This window comes from Onychomys torridus, chromosome X (assembly GCF_903995425.1).
Source record: "Onychomys torridus chromosome X, mOncTor1.1, whole genome shotgun sequence".
NCBI lineage: Eukaryota > Metazoa > Chordata > Mammalia > Rodentia > Cricetidae > Onychomys > Onychomys torridus.
This window is the reverse complement of record NC_050466.1, coordinates 93279686-93302763: the sequence shown is the minus strand read 5'-3', so window position 1 is coordinate 93302763 and position 23078 is coordinate 93279686. Positions and strand designations below refer to the sequence as shown.

At 38.4% G+C, this 23078-nt stretch overlaps 1 protein-coding gene across 1 annotated transcript in view; it reads left to right on the top strand.

Annotated features, from left to right (window-relative positions):
- Zdhhc15 (zinc finger DHHC-type palmitoyltransferase 15) overlaps positions 1–23078 on the top strand; it is a 92331-nt gene that overhangs the window by 54753 nt on the left and 14500 nt on the right. Inside the window, exons 5-10 of the mRNA XM_036175518.1 lie at positions 1297–1366; positions 2956–2988; positions 3727–3847; positions 8710–8842; positions 10785–10911; positions 14074–14177. Of these exons, the coding sequence (XP_036031411.1) occupies positions 1297–1366; positions 2956–2988; positions 3727–3847; positions 8710–8842; positions 10785–10911; positions 14074–14177 (588 nt within the window). The remainder of the gene's footprint in view (positions 1–1296; positions 1367–2955; positions 2989–3726; positions 3848–8709; positions 8843–10784; positions 10912–14073; positions 14178–23078) is intronic.

Below are 23078 nucleotides of genomic sequence, written 5' to 3'. Positions count from 1 at the left end.
ACACCAATTAAGTGGACAAAACTAGCTATCAAGCCATTCAAAGAGCACAGAGATAATCACTAAAGACATAAAGAACTGTAAAGGCCACGAGATAGGCAATTTTACAAGGGCATAGAAGTAGCCTATGTCACTAGAGCATAGAGAATAGACAGTGGTACAAAGGATGTTTGAAAAGTTAGGCAGAGGCCTCAAGCTATGATACAGAATTTGGATTTTATTCTTGACATCTTGGAACTTCACTGAGTGTCAAGTAGATAATAATATGATTTGATTTACTTTTTAATAAATCATCTAGCAACTCTGTATATTAAGTACTGTATGGAAGCAACAATGAAGGGCGAATGATCAATTATAGAACTATTGCAGGCATATACTGAGAAATGATACGCTGTTTTTCTTCCTCTCCTTCCCTTCCCCCATTCACACGTACACACAAACACTCATTAGCAGAAATGAACACAGGATTCTGCTGAATTTGCAGCCTATTATGTTACATCACTTATATGTGCCTAATGCACACTTTAGATAGAATTATTATATTTCTCAAATTATCTGTACTTTTAGGTTTTAGACAGTAACAATACTATTATACAATTATACATAGCAGCACTGTATCAGTAAATGTAGAGAAAACTGAGAAGAATAATAAATGCCTTTAATTGGGAAAGAAAGAAAGGAAGGAGGAAGAGGATTCACATATATATGTATGAATAGAACCTAAAACTAAGAAGTCAGAAAAACAACTGTCTAGGTTAGAGCCCTGCCATTCATTTGCTGTGTCATGGGCTTGATCATGGCACTTGATGTGGCACGGGTTTCTATTTCTTTATCTGTAAAATGAGAAATTCAACAAATTGTTCTAGCTAAAATGTCTCTTCTGTCCTCCAAATTATCCTGAGAACCACATTCTTTATCATGTAGGAATTGTATCTATCTTATACAATCTAACCTCTGGAAATAGGAGATTCTTATTTTGAGAGAGGAAAGTTGAAATAAACAGACTAAATGAATTTGCAGATCACTGAAACAGTTGATAGTAGTTAGTTTATAATACAAAACCTTGTGGTCAGTTATCCAACTATGAAACTTTCCTCCTCCTTAAAGGTGCTCTTAAGACTGGTCCAACACACACACACAAATTGCCTGCCACAATTTGCTATCTTTTTCCCTTTTGCTTGGTAGCTTGAGATACATAAGACATTCTGTAGTCTGTAACAACGTATATCCACAAACTAGTAAACGGTAGGGTCTTATATTGACCCTGCACTCTCACTAACTACCTTCTGTTTCCTATAGCTGTACGGTTCTGTGACCGGTGCCATCTAATCAAGCCAGACCGCTGCCATCACTGTTCTGTCTGTGCTATGTAAGTGACAACTATACTTTCTCTGGGCTGATGCTGGCCACTGATGGTTGCCTAGACAACAAAATGACTGATCCTCACATGTAACCATGCCTAGATAAGAGCATTTCTTTTCAGGCATAATGAACACATGCCAAACACTTTCACAGGGGTGATAATCATTCCAGTCTAAAAATAGAAAACTAATACTGCATTTTCAAAAGAAACATTTTGTTTAAATGATTTCAGATTTATAGATTTATTGTGAAGAGCGTTCTCATATGTCCAACACCCACTTTCCCCTATTATAAATATGTTCCATTAGTATGATGTATTTGTAAAATTATTAAACCAATAACAGGACATTTGTTTTTCTTTGTATTCTATTGTAATATAGCTTAATTATAGAATGTGAAATATTCTATTAGTGAACCTTCATGTAATTTACAGCTTTTGCTATTTAAACCAATGCTATATAAATATCTTTGTCTAGATGTCATTATATATATATATATGTATATATACATTATATATATATATATATATATATATATATATATATGTTGGATGATTTATATATAACTTTTAAGTAGAATATACTTTTTAGATATCCTCACTTTCCCCCTAATACTCTTTTTCTGTTCCAAGATTCCATCCAGTATAGCACATTCCATTAAGTGGTCATGTCTCTATAGGTCCTCTAATCCATGACAATTTCTCAGACTTTACTTGGCTTTGATAACCTTTACAGTTTGGAGGATTAAGGATCAGATGATTTACACATTCTTCTTTAGTTAACATTTGTTCACTCTTTCCTCATGATCATTATAATAGAGGAATGTGGAGCAGACCATGGAGCTGAAGTACTATTCTCATTACATGGTATCAAGGATACATATAAACCTGACTTTTAACTACAGTGTTAATATTGAACATCTCTCTCAACTGATGTTTGTCAGGTGTTTCCAATGTAAAATTATTCTGTCCTCTTCTCATTTCTGAATTATACTCTTTGGATGGAAGTCACTGTACATAACTCCACACTGAAGTAATAGGAAGTTATAATTCCTCTCCCTGAAGGGAAATATATGCATAAATTATTTGGAATACATCTGTGTTAGGAGATGTGTCCCTTCTGCCACACTTACTTGTTTATTCATTGTTTGAATCAATGCAGAGGAAGAGATACTTATTTTCTATTTTGTGTTATTAACCAACATTGTATTTTATTTTGTCTCTCAAATTGTTCCAGGTTTGTAAAAACCCATTTTTGTGTTAAGTGCCTATTCCACCCATATTTCTCTTACCTTTGATTCAAACACGGGCATGCATTTCCCTTGTATTATTCTCGATCCTCTGGAGTCCCCTATCTCTTCCAGGATTGTATTTCTAGAGTTGTCACTTGCTGCAAGCATAATCCCAGAACGTTGCTGTGACGTGATCATCCCAGGAGTAATTTAGGAGGCAGTAATTTTGGAGTAACCATAGTGGAAGTCTGTAGATAGTTTTGCTGGAACCATGTAAAAATACTGCTAACACATTGAATTCAATTTTGAAGTGTTTCTTCATTTCCGTAGCCACACTTATCACACTGTATTTTGTCCTCTTTGCAGGTGTGTTTTAAAAATGGACCATCACTGCCCATGGTATGTCCTTTTGATTAATTTCTATCCTCTAAAAGGGTCAGAGTTGTTTAATATACCTACTTTCCTAAGCAGAGTTGCAACATGTCCATTTTTTGCTGCCATAATTCAATGTACTTTGTACTTAGACACACACACCCCGGGAGGGGGGGGGATAACATTTTAAAACAAGGATGAAAATATCAGTAAAGGTATGGTAGTGAGTTCCCTGAGGTCACAAAGCTAATAGTCTCCTGTCAGTTAACTTTAGCAATTGAGCACAGTAATGAAATACAGCACAAGTATTTCTCTTCTTCAACATCATGCAATTTGTTTCTGTTTATAGCTGACTTGATTTTGAAATGTTAGAGATAGTTAAGTTCAGCGATTCTTCTATAAAAGTTGGGTGTCTGACCTAAAAAAACCAATGTGGAATCACCCAATTATAAAGAGAGCGCACCAAAGTGCAGCTACTAACATGTTTTTAGCAATGAAAATCTAGGTTTGCTTGGGTGTTTCAGGAGCCATTCTAAAGCTATTAGGTCGTTCAGGTGACTCTGTGCTGGTAAATAAAAAGAGAAACAAGTGAGGTGTGAACTTGTTTTTACAGTCTGTTTCTATTAAGGAACCTCTGTGTCTGTTGGGTGTCTACACGACATGTAATGAAGCAGCAGGAATCATGTGCCTCCTTTCGTTAGTCCACTTAAGTGTGTTCTCAGTCAATAGGTCCTGATTTCAAATTAGTTTTCTCTTCTTTTTTAGGGTTAATAACTGCATTGGATTTTCCAACTACAAATTTTTCCTTCAATTCTTAGCTTATTCCGTTCTCTATTGCCTGTACATTGCGACAACAGTCTTCAGCTATTTCATCAAATACTGGAGAGTAAGTTTTTAAAAATTCTGATTGGTTCCCCCCAAAGTAAATGCATAGTCGCTCTAATGAAGCATTCCTTACACTATATCCATTTGCATTTTGAAATACCTACTAATGAAGTTATCGGAAGGCAAGGCAGTAAAAACTAGTTTTCCATGTTGAATATTCTGAAGTTTAAGAAACTGTTGAGCAAAGATTCCAGTTTAAAAAAGTTTTGTGTCATCTGTGACTATCTTGCTAATGCTCAGGGAGAGTAACCTCTCTGCTGACCCACTCTTTAAAATCTATGTCTGTGGTTGAGTTTTAAAAAACCTTTCTTACCAGCTATATATTTGAAAAATAGTGTTGAAACTAATTACAAATCAATAGTTTCTTAAAGCAAGAGAGAGGAAAGAGAGAGAGTTAACGAATTAGGAAATACTTAGTAATTTCACATTTAAATGGGAGCTGCAAAGTTTTTGTTGGGAAGAAACAGAATCTGACTTGCACAAAAGCACAAAATGAAACAAGGAGTCTCTTTTGCACTTTATGGGGGGTGGCTTTTAAAGTTTTCTGAGACAGGGTTTCTCTGTATAGCCCTGGCTGTTCTGGAACTCTCTCTGTAGACCAGTCTGGCCTGTCTCTGTCTTGAGTGTTGGGACTGACTAAAGGCATCTGCCAGCACACCCACCCTCTCTTTTGAAAATGTCTGACAAACGGTGGGTTGGGAATTGAGAGAAGCAGGGCTAATACTGGCTAAGATCCAACGAAATAGATATTGATTCTAATAATTATCACAAAATCTCAAAAACAAAAAGCAACTTACTTTCATCTTTCTCCTACTTGGAGATATCAGTCATATCCCATCTGTTTTAAAAGATAAAGGTAGATTTTCCATTTGAATATGTATATAGGTAAAATATCAAGAAATATGTCCTTTGTCAACTTCAGCCAGTTAGACTCTCAAAGAAATCCCTTTCCTCTACTATTGTACAGTTATGAAGGTATCCACAGTGAGAGTTGTCTAAGCTGATGTGAATAGGAAAACACAAATGTGAGCAGAGCTACTGGTTATTACTTTAGAAAATTTGCAAGAGCCTTATATAACAGGGATATCCCATCTAAGCTGGAGCAGTAAACCAGCAGGGAAAGAACAAAATCACATGGTCAGAATACAAATTAGAAGGAACTAGAGAAAAGAAAAAGACAAGGCACTGAGAGGCTAAGTAGCTAAAAATATTTAAATTATGAATCAGTGCTTTATTCCTAGTAGTATATAAAATGATACTTTCTATTCAACTTGATTAATCAGTTCAGATATTTAATAGCTGTAAGAATCAGGAGCTACATAATGGATATCAAAATCCCTAATTCAAACAAACTACAAGCAGAATGATGAGGTGTTCTCATGCATTTTCTTCAAATAGGAAATATTTCACCAAGCTACACTTCTTGATATCTCTTCTTTGGCCCCTTTCCACAGCACAAGATCTATTCCCTATTCCTCAGGTTTCCATGACCTATTTGGCATTCCATCTGCATGCTGAGCTACTTCTATAAATATGAAGAAAATCTGCTGCATCCAATCAGCAGGGAAGTGTGAGCCTTGATCTTTCTTACATACCTTTCTTGATCCTTAACACAGTGGGCTACCATTTAATTGTGACTCTTTACCTTTATCACAAAGTAAACAACATTGTATTTCACACATTTTGCCTTAGCTTCCCTAGCCAGCCCATAATCAAATACCAAAACTGAAGCCCACTGCTGTATGCTTTACTTCACTGTTAAAAGATGAGAACTGAATATAAATTCATCACAAGAAATGTGCCGGAAGCACAAGCAAATCCACGACGAGCATGGCCTTGTTCTTTTCCTATCCCTCCATTGTTTCTCCTCCTCACTAACCTAGCTTATGCCTGTCATTTGAGAGGGCATGAGGCCTGTCACAGCTTGTCCTTATACTGAAAAGGGCATTGACAGTTGGGGAAATGGTTCTTTGCAGTCTCTCTGGCCTTAGGACCGCATTAGTATGGCTTAGGGATTGATGGCTTTCTGAGTTTAAATTGATCCTCTTTTTAAAATAAAAAGTAAATACTGCCATATATTTTTAAAGCCATATCAAAGAAACAAGTTGTGCTCCCAGGAACAGCAACATCTATTGTATGATACCTTATGTTTCTTGAAGTATTTTTAGATCTATGATTTCATCTGATCCTCACTGCAACCCTGTGAAGTAGCCAAAGCAAAAACTATTTGTCACATTCAAAGATGACAAAAGTAAGGTTTACAGCAGTTAAGTGACATGTCAAGATCACCTGGCTTGTAAATTTCGAAGGGAGAACTTGAACATAATTCTGCCCCTAAGCCTCTGTGATCTTACATGTACTGTGCTTATGATGGTTCTGCTATAGATAGGCTTGAACTCTTTTAGAATAAAGGATTCAGAAGACCATCGCATCATTTCTTGCCTTTCAGTATTAAACAAATTCTGCTCTCAATGGAGAGATTAATCTTTGCCTTTTGCAAAATTAACAATGCACACCTACCGTGCTAGGCTATGGACCTCTTTACAAAGGTGACAAATTCCTATTTTAGAAACATAGTAATTATTATTTTACAAATGTTCATCTGAACTGTCTCTGTTGATCATTGCTCTGAGGGGTTTAGCTTGGTTATCTCCTGGAAACGCATTTTTGAACATAGGGCTGCTTGCACAAGAGAAGTTGATATTGTGAACCCTATCAAAGAACAACACAGCAGATATTCTAAAGCAGACAGATGAGTTCTGAAAGAGGGATGAGGAAAGGCTGGGGGCACAGCTACATAAGATGTGAGCAGACTTTCCTAACAACCTCACTTGCTCAGCCATTTCCTATTGCCCATTTTAATGTCAAAAAAATAAAAGCAATGTAAATTCTAAGAACTTTAAACACATGCTCAGAAAGTAGAGATCATGAAATCAAAGTCTCAGTGAAGGTGAGAAGCACTACATAGTACTATTTGATATCTTACCTAAGAACAGCAAAAACAAAAACAAAAATAGAAGGAAAAAATAACTATGAATCAAAACAACCATGAACCAAACCAATCCAATTTGGTGCTTAGGTAAATATTTCATGGAGGGAATATTTCAAGATGGAGAGATTCAGATAAAGGCTCCTAAAAGTTGAAGTCCTTAAGGCAGCTGTTTCCTGTAGTGTTCTGCCCTGTGCAAACCTCACCCCCCCCCCCCCCCCCCCCCCCCCCCCCCCCCCCCCCCGGCTGAGAGCATCTGATGCGCTTGCTTCCCCTTATCTTTACACTGCAAACATATCCGGCCTGGAAGAGGTCTAGCATTTCCTTATGTAGAAATGAATAAAAATAGCCTATAAGGAAAAAAGGAAATCTATAGTGTTTGAACTTAGCAAGTGTTGCCTAGCACTGACCTTCTGTAGCTGCAGTAGAATAGGATCGTGTGGAAGTTGAGTTTCACTTCACTTACGAATCGCTTTAACTTTATCACTGGAGGGCATCTGGAAATATTTCAAGCCAATTCGTCATGCCAAAACAATGGTCATTAAGGGAAAGGAGGAAATAAGCCATAATCATTCCTCCAGATGTTCATTCTAAAATTCAAAATGCTTTCCAAGGTTCTTTTCTGAAGACAAAATGTCATGTTATGCATGCTATAGAACTTTAGAATATTCCTTCTTCTATAGAATTGCATATCAAATATAAGCTGGTGCCACATGGAAAATATGTCCAAGTTAACTATAACAATCTTTAACTTCCTACTTTTACAATTACCTGTAAAATCCTGCTTGATCTTTACTGTCCCAACAGCTACTCCACAGGATGTAGTATAACAGCACATTCTACATCAGCTGTTAAAAAAACATAAAATTTTCAACAGCTTTTAATTCAGGTCATGACTTCAGGTAAGACATTTCTTATATTCACCAGTCTTCCATTTTCAACACACATATGGCCAGAGAAACATGATGTATAAAGAATACTAGTATAAAGAGCTGGAGAAATGACTCAGTAATTAAGAGCACTGACTGCCCTTGCAAGGGACCCAGATTCAGTTCTCAGCTCCCACATGGCAGTTCACAGCCATCTACAACCCCAGTTCCACGGGATCGTATGCCCTCTTCTGGCCTCTGTGGGCTCCAGACAAACATGTAGTACACAGACATACATGAGGGCAACACACACACACACACACACACACACACACACACACACACACACTACAGCAAATATTTAAAAATAGCTCTTTCTCGTATGAGGTTTTATTAAAAAAATAAAAGAATTCTATTATAGCCACCCTCAGACAATAGGATGAACAGAATTAACCTTATGATTCCCTAGACAGTGATTCGTAATTCTCAAGCTAAATGGAATATGGGCTTCACACCAATTATAACCTGAGCATGCATATCCATTTCATATTATTCTATTCTAATTATTACATTTTAAACTTTGTAAGCTAAGAACATACCTATAATAAGATATGATGATCAACAATTTTGTAAAAATAAAGAAGTAATAATCAGGACCTGCAAGTGGCTTGCCAGACCAAAGCACTTGCCAACAAGTCTGCCAAGTTGAGTTCAATACCTTGAGTCTGCATAGCAGAGGGAGAGGACTGACTTCACAAGTTATCTTCTGACCTCCATACCTGCACATTTTGGCATGTGCATACACACACATACACACACACACACACACACACACACACACACACACACACACAGAGTAAATGTATGTAATAAAATTTAAGCTTACAAAATCTGTTTTTAAAATTGGAGCTGGATTTTTCATGTGAAAAACTACTAATTTCTATAGCAAAAGTAGCCCGCCATTCCCAGTTTAATGTTTTGTTTTGTTTCTTGTTTCTTTTCCAGGGGGAACTGCCCAGTGTTCGCTCTAAGTTCCATGTCCTCTTTCTCCTCTTTGTGGCCTGCATGTTTTTGGTGAGCCTTGTGATTCTCTTTGGTTACCACTGTTGGCTTGTCAGCAGAAACAAAACTACCTTAGGTAAGACTGAATGTTAAGACTGGAAAATGCATATTAGTGTATGTTACTGTGCCCTACTGGCTGTGCCCTAAGGAGAAAAACTAATAGTAAAGTATTTTAGTTTTAGTGACACCCATTTGCCTCCAAACTGAGACAGATGGAAATACATTTTCCTAAACTGGAAAATAGTGAACAAAGCTTAGGGACTACACAGAGCATTCCTGAATCAAATGCCATAGAGCACCCAAAATGACCATAGTTCTTATAGCGCACATTGGGCAATACATCCCCAAACTCACATGTCTGACTTCTAAAAAGTATTCACATGAATAAATGAATTTCAGAAGGAAGAAGAAACACTAAATAATGACAATATAATTGATGACGCACATCCCAAAACAGAGTCCTTAGAAATAGTCCAAATGAATAACAAAAATGAATGCAAAAATCCAGGCCATCAAGATTTCTCAGCATGTAAGGGTGCTTGCCAGGAGCCTGATAAACCTGAGTTCAAGCTCCAAAACCCACATGGTAGAAAAAGAGAATTGATTCCCATGAGTTGTCCTCTGACTTCCACACTCACACCATGACATGCATACATAGGTGTGCGCACATAAACACACACAAAATATATAAATTTTAAAATGGAAATTTATCTTTATAAAGAATCAAATGGGCCAGGCGGTGGTGGCTCATGCCTTTAATCCCAGCACTCGGGAGGCAGAGGCAGGCGGATCTCTGTGAGTTCGAGGCCAGTCTGGTCTACAAAGCAAGTTCCAGGAAAGGTGCAAAGCTACACAGAGAAACCCTGTCTCGAAAAACCAAAAAACAAACAATAACAAGAATCAAATGAGGATATAAAAGGACCATACAAATGAGATATGCATATTAAATCTGCAGAAAATTAGGACACTAAATTAATTGTTCTTTTTTGCTGTCAATTAGTACTCTTAAGCTTATTATTATATACAGAACGAAGGGATATATATATATATATATCTCAATAATTACTTCATCTATGGTGACTGTTTACATGGTCTATAAGTCAGTACACAAGGAATAAGAAGAAAGTGTTCAAGTGTTAAACGCTCAACTAGGATGGATTAGATTCGAGAGGAATTTAGTGTAAAAGCCACTGCACTTTAAGAATTCATTTGCTAGGGAAGTCTTTGCACCCATTTTTCTAAATCAAATATATGTGTAGCACTTAGTACTTAGAGTAGTAAATTAGCACATTTGGTTGAGATAGCTACAAAAGTAGAAAAGTACTAAAAGCTTCATGATAACAGGGTCTGAAAACAAAGGACAAATGGGAAATGGTGAGATGCAGCCAGAGCCCAACAGTGAAAGTGTTTGCTTAATGGGATAAATGTGTGTCTAAAAATAATATGCACTAATGTGGCCCAATTCCTCATAGTCTTTGAGGTGATTACAGTTCACCCGTTGACATTTCATCTGGAGTAAAACTAGGTTTTTTACATTGGAGGTTTCATTGTGAACATCTTCATTGCTGAAATGTTTCAAAACCAAATCAATGTCATTACCATCTCTTATGTGTCATTACTTTGGTCTCAGATCTACAGATGGAGACCATTTGGCTGTTGTTGCCACTTTGATTCAAATAAAGTACATTTAAATCTAGTCCTGCACTCCTTAAATTCAGCAGTCCAAAGACATGCCCCTTGTGAATGCTGTATTATTTTTGTCATTGTGTATTTACCCTGCCTTAAAAAATAAGAGTACAAATTCCTCATTTTCAATAACAATTTTACTTTTTATTAAATAATTAAACTGAGTTTTACTAGGTAATTTAGTGATAATTAAGAATGTGTATCTATGCTAAAACAGCAAAAAGATATCATAAATGCAGGCCATGCTTTTGGAGAGATGTAAAATCACTATAGTGATGAAATGTATTCCTTTCTTTCTCTTCCTCTTTTACAACTCTTCTGGACTGTCTTAGAAGCCTTTTGCACTCCAGTATTTACAAGTGGACCAGAGAAAAATGGGTTTAACCTTGGCTTCATCAAGAATATCAAGCAGGTGTTTGGTGATAATAAGAAGTTCTGGTTAATACCTATTGGGTCCAGGTAGGTAATTATTACCACTGAAAGCAGCTAATGCTGAGCCGTGCATTAAAGCAGCAAATTTATTTTTGAATGATTTTATTTGAGAGTTTCACACATTTATGATGAATTTTAATAACTTTCACACTCCACCCCCCTCGCTCATGCCCTCCTCTCTCCTGTTGGAACCCTTCTTCTCAACAAGTGTTCTACTTTCCCATCTTTTCGTGGTTCTCACTCACTTAAATGGGAGCAAGGACAATTTTTCAGTGGCTCCACCACTGAAGAAAACAATACTCCTTCCCCCAACAACTGTTAATTACCGATAGTCCCACAGAGAGGGATAGGACCTTCTAAGTTCATCCCCTATCTATGATGAAGTGGTAATGGGTTTAATATTGCACAAGTCTTGTATAGATAGCCATACTTTCAGTGAGTTCATGGGTGTAATGGCCGTGTCATGTTCAGAAGATAGCTTTCTCTACCCTCTAGCTCTGACCTCCTTCCTACCATTTCTTCCATGATGTTCCCTAAGCTTTGGAGGGGTAATAGAGCTGTCTAATTTAGGGCGCAGTATGCTGCCATCACTTATTCTCACCCTCTTTACCAGTTATGGGTTTTTGCATTAACTACGTCCCATCTCAGAAGAAGCTTCTCTGATGAAGGCTGAGCATTCTCAATACCAAATTAGACTCAATTTATTTTTTCCTTTTAATTAAGAAATATTTTATCCATTTTACACACCAATCACAGATCCCCCTCTTCCCTCCTCCCACCCCTCCAGCCTTCCTCCCCAACCCACCCCTCATTCCCTCCTACAAGAAGGTAAGGTCTCCCATGGAGAGTCAGCAGAGCCTGGTCCATTCAATAGAGGCAGGTCAAGACAAGGTCTCACTATGTATCCCTGGTTGGTCTGGACTCACTATGTAGACCAAACTGGCCATGAACTTATTGCAATCCTCCTGATTCGTCTCCTTCACTATTACATTAAAGGCATGTGTCACCATAGCCATCTGTAAATGCAGATTTGGTATCAGTCTAGTAGTACAATATTCCCCAAGTTTCTCACTTCTGTTTGTATAAAGACAAATGAACAAATGAACAAATAAATACTTTCATGATTTGTTTGTAGAAAGGAAAACTGGCACCAATTTTTAGTAAATTTGATAATACATATTAAAAACATAATAATAAATATATCAGCTGGGTGGTGGTAATGCATGCCTTTAATCCCAGCACTTGGGAGGCAGAGGCAGGTGGATCTCTGTGAGTTCCAGGAAAGGCTCCAAAGCTACACACAACACACACACACACACACACACACACACACACACACACACACACACACACAGAATAAACATATCCATTATCCTAGTGGTTATATTTCTTGGGATGTACCCTAAAAATAGAGAATAAACTATACACAAAATGTTCTTCACAGTCTGGGCATGGTAATTCATACTTGTAACTTCAACATTTGGAAGCTTAAGGAAAGAAAATCATGAATTTGACATCAGCCTTTGTCTACAGAGGGAGTTCCAGGACAGCCAGGGCTACACAGAGAAACCCTGTCTCAAAAAAAATGTATAGAGCTAGACTTCTATCCTCTGAGTGACTTTGTGACCTCAATGAAACCACCACAAACCACAGGAGCTCTAGAGCGGAGAATGTCTCAACCTTTTTATATCCTTTATGTTCACAGCAATATATTAATATTCTCTTGTTGGAAAAAAAAACTTTGCTGGAGTCAGGTAATAATGAAGGTTAAATTTTCTCCTTCCCTCCCTTGCTGTATCAATACTTCCTCTATGCTAGTTAATGTTTTATAGGGTTGTTTGTTAAAGGTGGGGTATAGTCAACTCTTCTAGCTATAAATGCCAAGACAAAATTTGTCAATGGTAACATTGATTAATAACTGTTAGCAGGAATTAGCTATATATACTCTGATCACACACTGAGACACATAGATATTCAAACTCCATAACCACATCACTCTAGTATAAAACAAAACCAAAAATCAAAGCCCATTCACTTACATAATTAGTATTCTACCATTTTCTGAAGGGCACTATTAATAAAATCTATAAACTTTTTATTGGCAGCATTCAAAAACAGGAGAAAAAGTATATATAGTATCAAATAAATAACATAAAAGTCATTCAAAATTAAAGTCAGAATGCATTTAGCTATATAGACTCAATTGTTGAAACTGTAATAGTATCTTGTTAGGGCCACCATGATTCACGCCATAGTCTCCTATCTGTGAGTGGCCAGAAATTAATTAGGGGAATGTTCTAGATTACCATAGAGATCCACAAAGTAGCCTCACATGTAGATAATTGTCCCTAAAATCTACACTGCAGAGATACCTTGCCATTTCTCCTTCCTATTCTATGTTACAAGTCAAATAAGTAACAGGGTGTAGGAGCATCACCCTTCACAGCAGCTCTTCCCACTGTATTTAGTGATTGTGAGTCTTCTCATGTCACTTGAAAATTTAGACTCAGAACAGTTTGATAATGGGATATAAGTGGAGCTATGATAGTTAAATGATATTTATGAAACTGTATATGCATATTACTATATTGGGCATTGTGGAAAGCAAGTTAAAGAATGCTTACAAACAAAAATAGTCAGCGTTGATACAGGCAAACAAGACATGGAAATGGAGAGTAATTCAGCAAGTAGATGATAATATTTGGATGATGATAAGAGCTTATTTGATCATGGCTGTAGACAAAAGAACTAAGAATCCCCAAGTCTTGTGGTGTATAGCTCAGTGGTAGAATCCGTAAAACAACACAACTCCAAAGCCATGATTATAATTCACTTCTAAGAAGATTATTACTGTCTCAAAAGTTTATAGTAGACAGACATGATGACACACACCCATATCCCAGCCCCGAGGATACTGAGACAGGAAAGTACAAGTTCTGGATCAGCCTAGGCCACAAAATAAGACCTTGCCTGAGCTGGTGAGATGGTTCAGTAGATAGAAATGTGCTTAGCACCAAACCTAACAACCTGAATTAAATCCCCAGGATCCACATGGTGAAAGAGGAGAACTTATTTCCATATTGTCGCTCTCTCGCTCTCTCTCACCCCTCCCTCCTTCTGTGTGTGATTGAATTGGAGTAAAAGAAAGTTTGTGTCAGCTGTAAACTCGATACCTTTCCTTCCCACCAGCCCTGGTGATGGACACTCCTTCCCTATGAGGTCAATAAATGAGTCACAGAACCCACTGCTGGCAAATGAAGAACCCTGGGAAGACAACGAGGATGACAATCGAGGTGAGTAGGCTCAGAAGAAACCCTTTTCTCTGCATGGCACACTCAACACTACATGATCTAGCTTAATAAAACCATGCAGAGGCAGGCAGTGGTGGCTCATGCCTTTAATCCACTCAGGAAGTAGAGGCAGGTGGATCTCTGTAAGGTCAAGGCCAGTCTAGTCTACAGAGAGAGTTCCAGGATAGTCAGGGCTGTTACACAAAGAAACCCTGTCTCAAGGAAAAAAATATCCAAAGAGGTTTTTATAAGAATGACAACTTCATGAGTGCCCTCTGGGTTGAGGAGGATAAGTATGGCCAGATTTGCTTAACCAATATGGGTGGCTAAGGTCGCTATGTTAAGCAATGTTCTCTAGAAGAACAGAACCAATAAAATATATGTGTATGTTACATATTATAAAGAGGATTTACTAGAATGGCTTATATGACAGGGCCTGGGCCGTCCAATGATGGCCATCCATATGATGGAGATGTGGGAGATCCCAGTAGCTGCTCAGTCCACAAAGCTGAAAGCTCAGCAGTCCCAGGCTGGTGCTGGAAGCCTGAAGATCCCTGCAGAGTCTCTGGTGTTGAGTCCACATGGGAGGGACAAGGAAGCTGCAGGCTGATGTCAAGGGAGGATGGAAGCAGCAGTGATAGATGTTCTCACTCAGAAGGAAGAGAGTGTAGTCGGGTAACACTGCTGCACATCTTTGCAGCTGGGCCGCCCCTTCAGAAGGTGCCATCCATTTTGAGAGCAAGTCTTCCCTCCTCAGCGCATCATCTCTGCAAACACCTTCCCAGATGTACCCAGAAGAAGGTGGTTCTAAATTCCATCAAGTTGACAAATAAGACAAAGCAGTGGATCTGAAGAGAAAGCTCAGCAGATAAAGTACTTGTCACACAGTATGAGAATTGGGAGTTCAGATCCCCAGATCCAGTAAAAGCCAGGTGGGCTGGTTTGTGACCCACCTATAATCCCAGTGCAGGAGGCAGAGACAGGAAATATCTGGAGTGAGCTGGCTAGAAAGATTAGCAGAAACATTGAGGTCCAGGTTCCGTGAGAGATCCTGCATCAATATATATGGTAGAGAGTGATCAAGAAGGACACTGAACATCAGTCTCTGCCCTACACACAGGCATACACTCCTGCACACACATGCACTTTCACAATGCATACATGCATACCCACTTTAATACATACATACACATCCAAAAAGAACTCACCTTTACAGAGGCATTAGATGGGAGCTTAAGGAGTTCTTTACCAGCTTCAATATACCATGACTTCCAACTCTACAGATAAATCAGGGGACATAATGAACAGTACTGTGATATGAGTAAACAATCTTTCCACATAATCACTCATGGTATTTTACTTGACTGCAAAGTTTTACTTCCATCAATGGGCAACAGTTCATCTTTCTCTACACTTCTTCATTTTGGTTCGGTTTTCTTTAAAATCATATACACTTTAGAATGGTATAAATACACTACAAAGTGAAAGGTGTGTAGGAGCAAACTTGTACATGCCTCTAATAAGGGCAAAGGAAAAATTTCAAAAGAGAACTTTGCCCTCCCAATTTCTTCCATCAGATCACTGGGTCATCTTGAGACATTTTAGGACGTTCTAAAGATAATATTCTTTTGTCATACATTTTTCTATTCTTTGTCTCTATCTGCTGTGTCTTCCATCTTTGCAAATGTCATTGATACCAGCCATCAGAGAGTAGATTTTAACAATCGTTGAAATAGAGCAGTAGCCGACAGCAATTTTCAAGTTGGGAATTTTAATAGTCACCATGAAGTGAACCTGGAGTAAATAAAGCTGAATGAAGACATGAGAATCTTTCAAGTGAGGGCCAGATTCTAAACGTTCGCACAGTTACATTATCCAGGCCTGGGTTCTCTCCCTGAAAATACTATCTTAAAAGAAAGCATGTTTGGGGTTGAAAAATGTCAAATCAGCCCTAAGCTTATAATTACAAAAGAAGATAATTCTTTTTTAATTTTTTTTATTCATATTACATGCCAATCACAGATTCCCCCCTCATCCCTCCTCCTGCTCCCCCGACCCCCACTTCCCTAACCTGTTCTACCCCTCAGCCCCTCCCCCAACAGAACAAGTTCTCCCATAGTGGGAACAGCTAATCCTGGTGCATTCAACTGAGGTAGGACCAAGCCCCTCTCCGCTTTCTCAGGGTGGAGCAAGCTATCCAACCACAGGTAATGGGATCCAGAAAGCCAGCTCATGCACCAGGGATAGATCTTGATCCTATTGCCAGGGCCCCTCAAACAGACCAAGCTACACAACTGACAACTGTCTCCCTGCAAAGGGTCTAGTCCAGTCCCATGCAGGTTCCACAGCTGTCAACCTAAATTTCGTGAGTTCCTATGAGCTTGGTTCAGTTGTCTCTGTAGATTTCCCCATCATGAGCTACACACACACACACACACACACACACACACACACACACACACACACACCCTCTTGCTCCTATAATCCCTTTTCCCTTTGTTCAACTGGACACCCAGAGCTTGGCCTGGTGATTGGTTGTGGATCTCTGCATCTGCTCCCAACAGTTACTGGATGAAGGCTCTATGATGACAGTTAGGATATTCACCAATCCGATTACCAGGGTAGGCCTCCTCAACTGAAGAATGGATAAAAAAAAAAACGTGGTACATATACACAATGGAGTATTATTCAGCTGTTAAAAAAAAAAAACAAGGACATCATGAAATTTGCAGGCAAATGGATGGAACTAGAAAATATCCAGAGTGAGGTAACCCAGACTCAGAAACACAACTATGGTATGTACTCACTCATAAATGATGTAAATCAAAGGATAATCAGACTACAATCCACAGCTCCAGAGTAGCTAGGAAACAAGGAGAATCCTAAGAGGGATGCATGGATCACTTTGGAAGGGGAAACAGAGGAGATCCTGATGGATAAACCGGGGATGAGGTGGGTGGGCAATAGAGGGGAGGGGATGAGGGATGAGAATATGAGGGAATGGGATGGATGATCTGGGGAAGGGATGGAGTAGGAGAGCAATGAAAGAGATATCTTGATAGAGGGAGATATTATGGGGATATTAGGGAAAAGCCTGGTCCTAGGGAAATTCCCAGGAATCCATAAGGATGACCCCATGATTAGACTACTAGCAATACTGATGAGGGTGCTTGAAGAAGGTAATTCTTGCCCAGCCAAATAATTTCTCACACACACACACACACACACACACACACACACACACACACACACACACACACACTTCTTCTACTCCCCTGCTTACTATGAGAAGCTGGCTATGTTTTGATGTGCCATCTTCCTGCCATTAGTCCCTCTGAACAGACATTAACTTTTAGCAATCTCAGAAGATGGGAATTCTTATTTTGGTATTGACTCTTTCCAACAGAAATTAAAAACATACCTAATCTCAAAGTTGCTTGAAATAATTCCATAATAAAAAACAGTTCATATGTGAGCCTTATATTGTCAAGCAGAACACTTAAAAGATATATATAGTGCCATATCACATGGAAATTACTTTGGAGGGGATCAAGTAGATGGCTCAGTTGGTAAAGTGCTTTCCACATAAGCATGAAAACCTGAGTTCCAATCTCCAGCATCCACCTAAAAACACATTTTACTTGATTATGTGGACGTAGGTGTGCTAACCATAGTGTTTGCACAGAAATCAGAAACTGCCATGAATTTGGTTCTCTTTCCACTTTGGCATGAGTTCCAGGGGTTGTACACAGGTCGCCTGGTTTGTACCACTGTCTTTACCCACCAAACCATCTCCCCACCTGAGACATTACCTTTTTAAAGCAGCCTCTAATTCTGGTCTTTTTCAAAAATATTCGGTTATACTTTTTTATATATTTTCATCCTTTGACTTTAATAATCATGTTGTATAGACACTAATATTTTATAATTAATGAAAGTGAGGATGGGAGATATTAACTAACTCATCCAATATCACATAACATGAATCAGAAGGTGCTTGGAATCAAATGAAGTTATTCTGATTCTAAATCCTGAGATTTTTGCAATATCATGGTATGTCTGTCTTTTGGAAGAATAAATATGAGACATGGTGCTGTGTTTTAGTGCCATCTTGTTATCTGAAGTATCCAACTTATTCTAAAGTCAGAAAATACACCACAGACCACAAGCCTCTTTAACTTTCTAAAGACCACTATGGCAACTTACATAAATGATATTTGAACCCATTCTTATGTCTAAGAACTTTATTATATAATGGTACTTTTCTGTAGTACAAGTTTTCAAGCTGCACTGTTTGTTCGGTTAACTGTGTGTTATCCTCAGTCTTCTGTGTGTGGTCATATACAAACTGTGTATTTTTTTTTTAACAATGCTTTAATCAATTCCTTGGATTTTTTTTCTTATTTTAGTTTTTCAAGACAAGGTTTCCCTGTGTAGCCCTGGCTGTCCTGGTCCTGGAACTCACTCTGTAGACCAGGCTAGGCTTGAACTCAGAGATCCACCTGTCTCTACCTCCCAAGTGCTGGGATTAAAGGCATGTATCACGACCACCCAGAAAATTCTTTGATAATTTCATGCAGTGTATTTTAAGAACACTTACCCCCAGTTCCATAATGGCCCTATCTACCCTCCTATCCTTTCCTACCTAACTTTGAGTCCATGTTCTTTTAACAATTACATTCCAAGAAAGGTGCTGTAAGTTAAAATTACATTTTAGTTCCCTTTACAAATTATGCCAGGATTAATTACTAACCAATAATATAGTGTTTGCTATACATTATATATTTATTAATAGCATAATGTAAAATACTCAATGTATAAATGTATAAAATAATAAAATCCGGCAACAGCAACTTGGTAAGTGAAAGATGTTAAAGCCAGGAAAAGTTTATCTTCTTTGAAATCCCTACCCTAATTCATACAGGAAAGTACTAGGTTCAAAAGACACATGGGTGAAATCAAAGCATTTAAATAGGTTTCTCTGGAGAGGGGTTTTAAAATAAAGTATTTAATTAATGCACAAATACACAGAAGATGCACAAATGAGTATGCATATCTGTGTAGTTTTCTGCAAAGATTAAACAGGCATCTTTGAAAAAGATTGTTGAGAGACTTGGAGCTGCATTTTAGCTTTTTGAGGAAGTGATCCAGAAATGTCTGTTACATTACTGCTTTTTCTCATTATAAAATTTCCCCTAGCTTACATTAAAAAATTAGAGATGACAATAAAAGTCTTTATACTAATCTGTTCCAAATGGAACCATTTCCTCCAAATTGGATGGATGGCGTCTACAGCGCTGCCTATTGTGTCATGAATGATAAAGTGGGCAAACCACTGTAAGGCAGCACCAACCTGAGTGTAAAAATGATATTGAAAACACTCCGTGGCTTTCTCAAAGGACGGAAGTCTAACCTCTTAGTAGTTTCTGATGGAACTGATTTCTTAATATGTTTTTTCTTTATGGCTCTGGTGCCTTTCCAAATGTTCTCTGTTCTTTGTTCGTTTCAGTAAGTAACAAAGCCTGTGCCATTTTCCAACACTCGCCTTTTCACATTAGTAGCTGAGCACTTTGAGCATGAATGTTTGTTGGAGGTGCCGCATCTGTGGAAATTCAGGGAAAATAGCTCCAATCAATATTCTGTAGATAGTGAAGTTAACGAAGATGTTGGCAGAGACTTCAGCAGCAGAGCTATAGTTGTTTCTACCTGTGAAGTCCAATAGTTTTCTGTCACTGTAAGAAAATATCTGAGATAATCAACTTTTAAAGAGAACAGGTATATGGAAGGCTCCACTCTATGATCATTTGGTTCTATTGCTTTAGACTGCTAACAAGGACATCTATAATGATGGCAGTCTGTCATTGAGAAATACCACTCCCTTCATAGCCCTGAAGCAAAATAAAGAGTAATGAACTGGGACCCACATACTCCCTCAAAGGTATGCCCCACCCAGTAACCTAAAAACTTCCCAATGGGCCTCAGCTCTATAAGATTCTGGCACCTCCCCATAGTGCCACCCTATGGGCTAAGACTTTTAGCACATGACCCTTTAGGGGACATTAAAGATTCAAACTATAGCACAAAAGAATAAGTTACTTTGTCATTTTTACTGTAAAAATGTGAGGTATTCAAAACAATGCTTTGCACACATGCATGCAGTGGCGTGGTGATTGTAGCATACATCATCCCCAAACACCGTTGTGCTGCATGGTCTAGTAGTGTGCATGCTGCCCTTTCAGTCTCCACATTTCTCTCTACACTGGCCACTCTGTGCTTCGGTCTATACCTCTTCATGCCATCTCACCTTCCGCTCCTCGGGCAACTGCTGTTCCATTCTGTTGGCATATATGTGACTCCTTTTTCAAATTCCTCCCTGCCAGAAAGATCATCCAGTACTGTTTTTCTGTGTCGGCCTTAATGGAATCCATTTTAATCCATTTTGTTGTAAATGGGAGAAGTCATTTCTGTCTTAAAGATGAATAATAATATGGAGTGTGTGTGTGTGTGTGTGTGTGTGTGTGTGTGTGTGTGTGTGTTCCATTTTGAATTTTTAAAGAAACCTCTATAGCAGTTGTAACAATTTGCATTCCAAGCAACAAGGAATGGAGGTAGCCTTTTCTCTACATTCGCACCAATAGTCTTTATTTTTGACATATTTGTGGGTCTGGGAGTAAATATAGGGTCATGGCCATGCTAGGCAAGCATTCTGCCACTGAAGTATACCATAGCCCTGTTGTTTGACTTTTTCTATGTGCTTTTGTTTTTTTAAACTTTTTTATTCATTTTAGATACCAACCACAGATTCCCCTCTCATCCTTCCTCCTGTTTCCCCTCCCCCCTCCACCCCTCATCCCCTCCTCCAACAAGGTAAGTTCTCCCATAGGGCGACAGCTCAGCCTGGTACATTCAGTTGAGGCAGCCCTTCCCCACTGCGCCAAGGCTGTACAAGGCATCCCACCATAGGTGGAGCAAGCTATCCAACCATAGGTAATGAGATCCAGAAAGCCGACTCATGCACCAGGGGTAGATCCTGATCCCACTGCCAGGGACCCTGCAAACAGACCCAGCTACACAACTGTCTCCTGTATGCAGAGGGTCTAGTCCAGTTCCATGCAGGTTCCACAGCTGTTGGTCTAAAGTTCTTGAGTTCCTTTGAGCTTGGTTCAGTTGTGTTTATAGATTTCCCCATCATGATCTTGACACCCCTTGCTCACGTAATTCCACTTCCCTCCCTTCAACTGGACTCCTGGAGCTTAGCCTGGTGCTTGGCTGTGGATCTCTGCATCTGCTTCCATCAGTTACTGGAGGAAGGCTCTATGATAACAGCTAGGATATTCACCAATCCGATTACCAGGGTAGACCTGTTCAGGCACCCTCTCCTTATTGCTAATAATCTAATCTTGTGGATTCCCTAGCACCAGGGTTCTCCCTTACCTCATAATGGCTCCCTCTATCAAGGTATCTCTTTCATTGCTCTCCCTCTCTGTCCCTCCCCTAGTTCGACCATTGAGCATGACTTTTTTTATAACAGCCATCCTAACAGATATGAGGTGGCCTCGCATGGTGCTTTTGATTTTCATGCTCATGACCATTAAGGATTTTAGCACTTTTTCAAATACTTGTGTCATCTTGGGGAAAATGTCTATTTATATAGTTGAATCATTTTAAGTTCAGATATTTGTTGGCATTGGTTACTGGTCTGAATTTCTTAATACAGTTTGCTTATTGAATACTTGTCAGATTTGTGGTTCACAGTTATTTTCTCCTGTTCTATAGGTTGCTTTTCCATTTTGTTGTTACTTTTGCTGTGAACAGGCTTTTTGGTTTGATAAACTCCCTTTTATGTATTGTTTATTTGTTTCTAGTGTCATATTTAAAAATAATTATTAAGACATTTCCCGCTGGGCGGTGGTGGCACAAGCCTTTAATTCCAGCACTTGGGAGGCAGAGCCAGGCAGATCTCTGTGAGTTAGAGGCCAGCCTGGTCTGCAAAGCTAGTTCCAGGAAAGGCGCAAAGCTACACAGAGGAACCCTGTCTCGAAAAACAAAACAAAACAAAACAAAAAGACATTTCCCCTGTGATTTTTTTTGTAGTAGTTTTATAATTCCAGATATAGTTATGACACCCTGTTTAAAAGAATTGATAGTATATGCTTAGAATTCTTTCTGGACTGTTCTTTTGTTCCATTGTCCTATGTGTCTGCCTTTATGTGAGTTCTATTTTGTTTTTTATTATCATTGGTTTGTAATACAGTTTAAGATGCAGTAGTATGATGCCTTCAATTTTGTTTATCTTTATTAGGATTTTCTGGCCTTTTATGATCTTTTGTAGTTCTTTATAATTTTTTATTTATGCAAAAAACCCATTGTAATATTGATCTAGATTGTGTTAAATATATAAGTTAATTTTGGTAGCATGAACATGTTAACCATGTTGATTCTTCCAAATTATGAACACAAGATATATTTCCATTTATTTGTGTCCTCCTCAGTTTCTATTGTCATTTTTTATAGGGTTTTGTATGTGTCTTCTACTTTCTTGGTTAAGTTTATTCTATCTCTCTGTTGAGCTTGGGCACTTTAGAGTATGAGGGAATACAGGCAAAATGAAACTGTCCTTCTTCCTTTGGGTTGCTTCTTTAACAGTATGACTACAGCTTTTAATTGGATTCATGAGCTCTTACAGCGTTATTTTAATTAATGGCTGGATTCCAAATGTTTGCTCTTTGTGGGAGGAAAGAAGGCCAAGATCTCTTACTTCACCATCTGGCTAAAATCACCTGGAAATAACTCTTAGATTAGCATCCATGATTGACTAATGGTATTAGCTGCTCTAGAAATGTTCTTAGAAATATTTTGAAAGAAATCAGAATTCAACCTATTTGTTAGGAAGATTTACTCTGA